Here is an 11,065-nt window from a genome sequence, read left to right on the forward strand (position 1 = left end):
GAGAATGACTGAGAGTCATACTCCATACTCTCCGGGACTACTTTCCCTACGAATAATGATATGGAATAATACTGAGCTGTCTGGAGCTTGATTGAGAGTGATCTCCCGTGTAGAATTTTCTACGCGGTGAAAACCAATAAAGTGTATTGTTTAGTACCACTACACCTGCTCAAGAGTTTTTGAAAAATTCTTTACGAAAGCTAGGAACTTTGCCAATGTCCTTAAATTATCCTTTTCGAAGTCCTCAGTCATTCTCTGTTGTAACCATGGAGGAAATAATACAATCGGTCTCATATAGTCATGACAGAATTTTTGAAGTTCGATTTTCATAAATGCTATACATTGCACATATGTTGTTTCGGATATTACCAAACAATTTTGAATAATGATTATACAGTCGCGAATCAAGAATTTTTTTCCGGGGGAGGGGGGGGGGGTCCATCCCAGTCAAAAAAAATTCTAACCCAAAAGTTTCTTGACAAGGAAGAAAAAAAACGTAAAATCCATTTCCCAAACGTGAAAAACACCTATTTCGTGGTGGTGATGGTGGGGTCCACGTTTTCTAAGGGGGTCCAAAGTCATTTTTTATTTACTTCAGTATATACTTTTAATAACTCTGCAAATTCCTAATGGGGGGTCCCCGACCCCCCCCCCCCCCCCCCCCGATCCGCGCATGTTATATGAATAATTTCGGTATTGGCTGGAGAAATTTCCGGTAATACATTGCATCTCAGGTGAGGAAGAGGGGGAGGGGATGGCAATAACACCTTCTTTATATTTCCATCTGCTCCTTGCGTATCAAGTACGTAGAAAATAAACACCAACTTCAATTGATCTAATCTGGTGTATTACAGATTTCTTTTCACTTGTCACACAGGGCATTTACCACATACATTATGTACGTAGTGTTGATGACCCCCTTTCTTATTTTTAAGGTGATTATTTTCCTAATTCATTGTATGAATACAGAAACAAATACTCCCTCTTTTTCATAGTATATGAATCAAAGTCTATAGATACGGGTACAGTACAACTAATGATCATTCTAACATAACATTTTTGTGATATGCATGGATAATAAATCTGACCTCATATCTTTTGATTGTATGTGGCGAATATATTCTATATAAATATACATCATACTACCATTATACATTCAGATTCGTCACTGCCTTTTATAAAAGAATCGTCCTAAGATTTTCCAATACCTTGACATAAAATAAGAGGCCTATGGGCCACAACGCTCACCTGAGTCAATAAGACCCTGCTGTTTTTCATCAGCAAATTTATTCTAACATATCTTCTAATGTAAAACATTAATCCCTATTGTGACCCCACCCTACCCCAGGTGTCATGATTTTTATAGATATAGCGCTAGCCCCACCCTACCCCTCGGAGTCATGATTTAAACAAACTTGAATTTACACTACCTCAAGATACTTCTATATCAATGTGACTAAACATGGCTTTGTTGTTCCTGAAAAAAGGGTTTTAGAATTTTTTTCCTATACATTCACATGCTAAACCCTGATAGTGCATTGTGGCCCATCCTACCCCTAGGGGGTCATGGTTTGATTGATTGATTAGGATTTAACGCCGAGTCGGCTATATTTCAGCCATATTTCGGCGGAAAATTAATTTTATATGACCGGTTATCATGGTTTAAACGAATTTGAATCTACAATACCCGAGGGTGTTTCCATATCAATCTGACTAAAGATGGCTTTGCTGTTCTTGTGGAGAAGATTTTTCGATATATATCCTATGTAAAACTTTGATCCCCCATTGTGACCCCACCCTACCCCGAGGGTCATGATTTGAACAAACGTACATCTACACTAACTGATGATGCTTCCATATTAATATGACATTGCTGTTCTTAAGAAGATTTTTGAAGACTTTTTCCTAGATATTCCTATGTAAAACCTTAATCCCCCGTTTTAATCTATCTATTACAAAGAGAAAATTATAGACAGGGTTCTTTTCTGTAGCATGAAAAATAGAGAAAGGGACAGGGCGGACTTTAAAAAATAATATAATAAAAGGCCCGGCCTCTATATTTCAGATATCTTACTATAATTACAAGGCGAAAATTTTGAACAGGGTTTATTTTCGTAGCATAAAAACTAGAGAAAGAGGCAGAGCGGACCTTAAAACGCAGTATATTTAAAGGTCCGCCCTCTATATTTCAGATATCGTACTATTTCAAGGTGAAAATTTTGAACAGGGTTTATTTTCGTAGCATACAAACTAAAGAAAGAGACAGGGCGGACCTTAAAACGCAGTATAATAAAAGGTCCGCCCTCTATATTTCAGATATCTTACTATTACAAGGCGAAAATTTTGAACAGGGTTTATTTTCGTAGCGTACAAACTAGAGAAAGAGACAGGGCGGGCCTTAAAACGCATTATAATTAAAGGTCCGCCCTCTATATTTCAGATATCGTACTATTTCAAGGTGAAAATTTTGAACAGGGTTTATTTTCGTAGCATACAAACTAAAGAAAGAGACAGGGCGGACCTTAAAACGCAGTATAATAAAAGGTCCGCCCTCTATATTTCAGATATCTTACTATTACAAGGCGAAAATTTTGGACAGGGTTTATTTTCGTAGCGTAAAAACTAGAGAAAGAGACAGGGCGGACCTTAAAATGCAGTATAATATGAGGTCCGTCCTCTGTTTTTCAGACATTTTACCATTCGAAAGCAAACATTTTGGACAGGGTTTATTTCCGTAACATAAAAACTAGTCGAAATGGTAGGACGGACCTTATAACTGCAGTATAATAAAGGTCCGCCCTCTATATTTCAGATATCCTACTGTTAGAAAACAAACATTTTGGACATGGTTTATTTTCGTAGCATAAAAATAAGAGAAAGAGGCAGGGCGGACCTTAAAACGCAGTATATTTAAAGGTCCCCCTCCCTAATTCAGATGTCTTACTGTTAGAAAGCAAATATTTTTGGACAGGATTTATTTCCGTAACATAAAAACTAGTCAAAATGGCAGGGCGGACCTTAAAACGCAGTATAATAAAAGGTCCGCCCTCTGTTTTTCAGATATCGTACTATTACAAGGCGTAAATTTTGAACAGGGTTTATTTTCGTAGGATACAAACTAGAGAAAGAGACAGGGCGGACCTTAAAAATATTTCAGATATCTTACTATTACAAGGCGAAAATTTTGAACAGGGTTCATTTTCGTAGCGTACAAACTAGAGAAAGAGTCAGGGCGGACCTTAAAACGCAGTATAATAAAAGGTCCGCCATCTATATTTCAGATATCTTACTATTACAAGGCGAAAATTTTGAACAGGGTTTATTTTCGTAGCGTACAAACTAGAGAAAGAGACAGGGCGGGCCTTAAAACGCATTATAATTAAAGGTCCGCCCTCTATATTTCAGATATCGTACTATTTCAAGGTGAAAATTTTGAACAGGGTTTATTTTCGTAGCATACAAACTAAAGAAAGAGACAGGGCGGACCTTAAAACGCAGTATAATAAAAGGTCCGCCCTCTATATTTCAGATATTTTACTACTACAAATGAACCAAATTCACATGACTTATAACATATTAGAAGACGGCCATTTTTCACCTTAAACATTTTCCAAGAGTTATCTGCCCTTGATGAAAAGAAGAATATTTTAATTTTGTCAAAATATCTGTGGTAGATAATCTATTTTATTTCATATTTTAAAAAAGAGAGAGATTATGCATATTTTTACCAAGAGATTTGTATGAAGCTCAGATTACTTTTTACAGTATCTAAATAAAACATGCGCTGCCCATAGACTTCAATGTAAAATTCAAGGTGCAATTAATTGGACAATAATCAAAATTCTGTAAATTCCTTTGGTGGAGTACTTTTATTTGATAACACCTTTAAAATGCTAACTTGACGAAAAATATCGGGCCATTCATTTATTAGGTACAAAATACGGTCGTTATACATTGAATACCTTAAAAAAAAAAACTCGTTAAAATGGCAGGGCGGACCTTAAAACGCAGTATAATAAAAGGTCCGCCCTATGTTTTTCTTTTTGCCCAGATACATGTATCTCATTTACAAAGCAAAAAATAATGGAAATGTTGTAAGTTCCTATTGTTTTTTTTTTTCTTTGTTGGTTCGTGTGTTTTTCCAGGGTAAAAAGATAATTAGGTTTTTAATTTTAGGATGGACCCTAAATTAACTTAGAAAACTCTTGGAATGGCCTAATTGTGCATAAGAAATGCATATATACTACATGTAGTAGTGTACTTTTTTTCATTTATGCTGACAAAAAGACAAAACTTTCATGTCAATTAATTATCCACTCTATGTACATTTGCAGGAGATGTGTCTACTGTATTGTATATCTATGTGCAACCATAAACATTTGTCTTAAGGGACCACAGATATATATTATCATTTGATTAGTAATGTTGATGACGTGCAACAAGAGAACTATAACCCCACCCCCCATCACACACACATAAATAAAAAAGAAATAGCCGCTAAAAGTCGAAGAAAATCTAATTTAAACCAAAATCAAAATAAATATAAAAAATATTAACAAAAGAACACGACTTGGTGGTGTTTTATGAATTTTTATATCAGTACGATCTCAACAGACACTTTCCTTTTTATATTAGGGGGAAATACATGTCAAGTTGCTCTGTAAAACTCCTCTGTAAATAGTATGGGTGGATAAGATTTTCCCTAGTAAGAAGGTGGAAAAGGAGAAAATTCTGTACTGAAGCGTACTGAGAATTTCCTATGGTGGATAATAAAGCCGGGTTGTTTCTTCCAAGCTCGCTGCATGTCATTTCCGAAATTTTGCATTGCATTTCCGACATTTTTTGTTTTCATTTTACAATACAATCAACACTAAGTCTAGTAAAAATACAAAGTCTAGTAATAAAATGAAATAATTTCAATAATAAAACATGCAATTTTTGATCACCAAATTTTAATGCCCACTGAATTATATTTGTTTGAAAGCACCGAAAAACAGAATCCTCTCAACTTTGATTACTTTATTCCCTCAAACATAGTTTCTGTATGTCATAAATTCTATCTTAACCTATCTGATCTCAAATTCAATCTGATTATCTTGATTTGAAAAGATGAATAAAATTCACAACTTACACTTATATGTGTCCGAGGATAAAATCTTCATAAGATTCTTTTAAATATATGCAGAACTTATTACTTGGAAATCAATGAATTATTCTTGATTTATTCTTTAATTTTTCTATAAGGGAAATTTCAATTCTGTTTTCATTGCCGGAAAAGTACTTTATGATGATAAATGTCAGAGATGAAAATTTTAAAATGTCAGAGATGAAAACTACAAAATGTAGGGAATGAAATGAACAACATTTAAAAAAAATTCCGGAAATGAAATCCTATGCTAGGCTCATTTTCCAAAAGGGGGAGGGGTCTTTAAACCCAAACTCGTTTTTCCGGGAAAAAATATTAATGCGGGCGGGAGGAAAGTCTACAACATCAGTACTATTTAAACTATTTGACATGTTTCAGCATAATTTTGCTATACCCCACCCACCAAAAAAAAAAAAAAAAAAACAAGACCATTTATAATCTTTTCCTTTTTTTTGGGGGGGGGGGGGGTGAGGGGGGGTGTTTTATTGCTTAAAATGTTCAACTCGATTGACTTAGGTGTGATTTTGCCAATTAATGCACATCTTCCTTCACCAGTGTTAACCCCGGGGTAATATCGAGCAGGAATGATATAATCTTTAGTCTTTAACTGGATAAGAAACGATGGTTATAAAAACTCATGGGATATGCGACTTCAAGTTTCGTCAAGTGAGACAATAGGCCTACCCCCAATGCACAGACATGTTGTTTTAACAACAACGGGGTATAGGCTAGTACACCGTAACACAAGTCCCTGTTACAGTGACCCTCCAATTATTTCATAGTTAAGTTCAATATGAATCGTAAGAATTATGCATAATTATTATTAATAATATAATGAAATATCTTTCGAAAGATATGAAAAATCTTTTTGGGAAGTGTAAGTCGAAACTTCAAAGTTGTTAGGAAAGAGACTGTAATGAAATGATCATTGTTGGACTTACGAACACTATATACTGAACAATGTGCCAGTGAAGGTATGCGTATTATATATCTGTATTTTTTTTTTTATTTTGCAATGATAAATTTGATATCACTTAAACTATAAAAGACACATGTCGTACATGATTTTCCCATGAGGTAACTCGATCAACAGATCTTTGCATCTTTATATTTTTTGTTTTGTGCACTACCTGGGAGGTATGTACTACGATAAGGAGCAAACAGTTAATCAGTGCTAACATCAAATTTTGAATAATTTTTTGATAGATATTTTGAGGTTTTGTACTGAAATATATCAGAGTATTAGAAATATAATTAATTAAAATTGATTAACGAAATCCAGCAACTAGCGAGATATCGCGAGACTTGATCCTGTTAGTATACATGTATATACAATGTACATACATGTACGTCCCTGGAACTCCATTTTGCTGGGAGGAACTATACCTTAAATAATTTAAAAAGATTAATAAAGCTTATTAATTTCGAATCAATAAAGGAGAAAAATCTGCATATTAAACTGAAGGCGGACCTTTTATTATAGAGGCAAGCCGGACCTTATATGTTATCGTATTAGGTCCCCCCGGACCTTTAAACGAGGCGGACCAAATATTATGCGACACCGGACAACTTAATCGCACAACTGGACAGCCATTCTAGCACTGTCCACTTCAGATACCAGGTAAGTTTTTTGCATATCAGCATTTGCAGAATATGTCATTCTTAAAATCTGCCTTATTGGTTTATTGTCAATTATCAATTAATTTCCCTCGTATTATGAAGGTATAGGTAACTCTATCAAGGTATAACATGGGTTTACTGTGTTAATTGTAAAGTAAGTGTCAATGGATTAGTTATTATAGTTTAATACAGTTAGAATTTATTGAATTTTTGACATTTGGTAAGTATCACTTTTATTCGGTTAAATCATTTTTTAAAACAATTAAAATATCAATTTCGGGGATCAATAATTAGTGAAAGAAATCGAGAGTTTACATGACTCTGCATGAATAATTTCCAATACAATTTCTTTTGTTTGATATACAAATATTGAAAAACCGATACGTGCTCCAATTCACTCGCTTAATATATGTCCCATAAAAACTTACGGATGTTTAGAATAGCCGGAGGTTTGTCTATATACTTTTATACCATGATGGAAAGTATACTTTTATACCATGATGGAATGTACAATCTTATATGGAAGTACCTGTACTTAATTATTTCTCAGCAGTTTATCCCGGATGAGTAAGCAGTGTTGAGTACACATGTAACTGCCAGGTTGTTGAAAAGCAATATAATAGTATATGAGTGTTTGTGTGTGAGGGGGGGGGGGGTCTTTTTATCAAACATCCCACTAAAGGATATGCTGCTGAGAATAGATCTAGGCAACCTTCTCTGCTTTAGATTATATAACTGAATATGTCATTAGGTTTCTTGTTTTCTGTTTAATTTATGAAGTCGTTAAAAAATTAATTCAATAAATAATAATTCTAAAATCAAACTCTCATATGATTGTATTTGATAAACACTCTTAGTGAATTCGAAATTTTAGGGGCAGAATATAGATTTTTGATAATTTTTTTTTCATCGGCAGCTAAAACGGGAGGGGGTCGGATGCTTCGATGACTGAAACAAAATAATGAAAAATAAAAACTAGTAGTGCATACGAAGATGGAGTAAAAACAATCCTAAATGTATATTTATTCTCCAACCTTTTGGTTATTAACCAAAAAGAATTTTGAAATTATTATTTCATTGCTCAGCACTTCATTAAAAACCTTTAATCTTCGAGGAATTGTGCATAAATTCGTACATGAAGTGACAATGAATACAGGCATTATACTAGAACCAATGATAACAGTAACACGCGTTAATGATTTTCACAATCAGTGCTTAGTACACCTGGTACTTGTGTCACCTGCTATGTCGTGTTGTACTCTGTGACGAGTGTCCTAATCACGAATCAAAATTTATTCAGATTTAATTAATTCCTCAAAGTTTTAAAAACAACAGAATAGTTTCTGGCTTTCTACATTCCAAATGTACTGTTTCCATTTTCAAATAGAGATAAATACGAGTAGTTATAAAAGACCACATTAAAAAAGAATTATTGTAAAACGTGAAGAAAACGAACAGTGATCAACGTAATAAATCCAGTAAAGTATACGAATCGTGAACAGGCTAAAACAACAGAAATATAGAGTTCCGGAAACATCAAAGGCCCTCTCTATAGATCAGGTTAATCTATATTCAAAATGGTATGAAAACCTCACAATTGTTGTGAAACATTCAGTCAAAATAAGATCTAACAATAGGTTGTATTTGCACACAAGGTCATTATAACGACCATAGAATTTGCAAAATACTGACTTTAAACCCTGTAACATAAACTAATTTGTCATTAGTCTGTCTCTGTTTAACAATTGATTGTGCTCAGAATATGCTCATGAGTATCGAATGGGAGAAATGAACACCATTTGCAGGTGATTGTTAAATATAACTATAAGCTGACGATGGAAAAACTGAAGTCATCCATGCAGTTTGTCATAAAGTTAGGTTGTTGTTGGCCATTATGTCTATAGTAAATTAAATACCCAAGTATAAAGCAGATGTAGCAGACTCTGCAGTGTCCTTTATTCACGTTCATTGTGATATATCGAGTTGAAATATAAATGAAAAATAACTATTGTAAAATGATAATGCGTCGTCAATATATCGAAATGTTGCATTGAAATCCACAGTAACAGTTTTCTTCTTCTCATGTAGAAGTTTTTGAATACATTCTTTATCATAAGAATATATATAACTTATATTTAAAAAAAACAGGTTGCCTAATATAACGGAATACGATTAGTGCCCATCAGAATTCAAACTGATTGTTGTAAAACCTGGGCCCAAGACCATAAACTGAGAATAGACTTAAGTCAAAATTTTGATTTTTAATATCTTGCGTTTTATTTAATGTATTTGCTTAAAGATTTGCAATTTTATATATCATTTAACTTCAATTATATGATGAAAATTTTGTTTCATTCTCAAAATTATTTAAAAATTATATTGGTTTGAAATTTTGACTTAAGTCTGTTCTCAGTTTATGGTCTTGGGGCCTGGTCTCCAAAGACTAGGAAGGACTGATTAAAACTTTTTTTTCACCATTATTCAAATAAAAATAAAATGCTGCTATAAATCTAAGAAACATAGGTAGCATGTGCGGATCTAGAGGGGAGGGGGGGGGGTCTGGAATTTACAGGGAAATGGATTTTACGATTTGTTTGTTTGTTTGTTTGTTTGTTTTTTTTTTTTTGTCAAGAAAATTCTGGGTTGGAATTTTTTTTTTGACTGGGGTTGACCCCCCTGGAAAAAATTCCTGAATCCGCGCCTAGGTAGTGACTGTTCCTTTGCCAAACGTCCGGCACGTAGAAGTGCCGTAGAAGTGAAAGTCACGGGCGATTCGGATGAGACCTTCTGTCAAGGTAGGCGTTGACACGATAAGGAACCCTCACTGCTCAATAGCCTTGAGTGCCAAGTATAGGTTTAAATTTGAAGCTCTATGGTGACGTCTCTATATGAGTGGTAAATTCTAGAATGGGACGTAAAACAACATACAATCAATCAACACACAATTAATATCGATATGTCAATATAGTGTTTCTATTAAAGATTTTTGAAAGTGATGCTTTGAGCAAAAAATCTTCACCTTATTGTTTCATTGCAGCACTATGTCAAAGACGTTTGTTAGATGCCTGGCTTTTGGAATAGGGATTCTTTTACTGCTCGTAATGTTTTACTCATCAAGAACACAACCGCCGGACACGCAAACTGGACTGTCTTCACAAGAATCATATAAAACTTTACAGACGTCTAACACGGAAGTGACGTTATGGTCACATGATCTTATTTCCTGGAAGCAGAATACAACACTGTGTGATCATCCTAAGGTTGATAGATCCTCAGTTTTAAACACGCCCTCTGGAGCGGTCGGTATTTCTGTATACGACCCCAAAAAGGATATATGGGTGTCAAAAAGAATAGTGGAAACCGGTGATTTTGACGGCCGCAAAAGACAACTAGTGTTCGAATTAATAAACAACGATGAAAAGGATGTTAACTTTATAGATATTGGATGTAATGTAGGTGTGTATTCGTTAACAATGGCTAAGATGGGAAGAAAGGTTCTGTGTATTGATGCTTTATATCTAAATGTAAAACACGTGTGTGCCTCAATAATTCAAAATAATTTTCAAAAGTCTATCACGATAGTGATGAATGCTTTGTCAAATAACAGGAAGTATGTGGAATTAGGAATAGATAGTAGAAACTATGGCGGTACCTTTGTTGATGAGGACGCTGATTTTGTGAAGAGGAAGAAAGGAGGGACGGCCACAGGAGAGCATTATACAAGCATTTCATCTATTGTTATGGACGACTTATTACTATTACCAAGTATTAATATGTTCAGAAAATCTTTTATCAAAATGGATATAGAAGGGTTTGAATGGAAGGCTCTTGAAAGAGCTTCTGCCTTTTTTAAAGCTATTGACGTCCGGGGTGTTTTCATTGAATGGATATTCCATCGAGGAAAAGAATCAGGGGAAAAAATAACAGAGTTTTTGATTCAGCATAATTTATATCCTCATGCTCAAGTCTCTCCGACGACTTATCGACCTCTAGATATAACTAAAAAAGGGAATTGGAATTTCATGGATATATTGTGGCTTAAACGATAGGGAATTGGAATTTCATGGATATGTTGTGGCTTAAACGATAGGGAATTGGAATTTTATGGATATATTGTGGCTTAAACGATAGTAACCTTATAAAAATGAATTGTAAAGATGGTATATCAGTCCTTGAATAGACATAATGTTGAGGTGAAATTTCTATGGCTCTAACTTGTGTACATATATACACTGTACATACATATGAGGGATAATTTATTTTCAATAGTGCAATACTCTAGACTTTAAGCAAGTCTAA

At 34.3% G+C, this 11,065-nt stretch overlaps 1 protein-coding gene across 1 annotated transcript; it reads left to right on the forward strand.

Moving 5' to 3' along the window:
• The first annotated feature begins 9,835 nt into the window (after positions 1 to 9,835).
• LOC133196762 (uncharacterized) lies at positions 9,836 to 10,857 on the forward strand. The gene has a single exon (XM_061332622.1). The coding sequence runs from the start codon at positions 9,868 to 9,870 to the stop codon at positions 10,813 to 10,815; it is 948 nt and encodes a 315-aa protein (XP_061188606.1). The 5' UTR covers positions 9,836 to 9,867; the 3' UTR covers positions 10,816 to 10,857.
• Positions 10,858 to 11,065: the final 208 nt, after the last annotated feature.

Source organism: Saccostrea echinata, unplaced genomic scaffold (genome assembly GCF_033153115.1).
Source record: "Saccostrea echinata isolate AGI-Se365-2 ecotype Australia unplaced genomic scaffold, CSIRO_AGI_Sech_v1 ptg000030l, whole genome shotgun sequence".
NCBI classification, from domain to species: Eukaryota; Metazoa; Mollusca; class Bivalvia; order Ostreida; family Ostreidae; genus Saccostrea; species Saccostrea echinata.

Coding starts and splice junctions, on each gene's coding strand:
- LOC133196762 (XM_061332622.1), top strand. CDS start 9,868: ATGTTTTACTCATCAAGAACACAACCGCCGGACACGCAAACTGGACTG.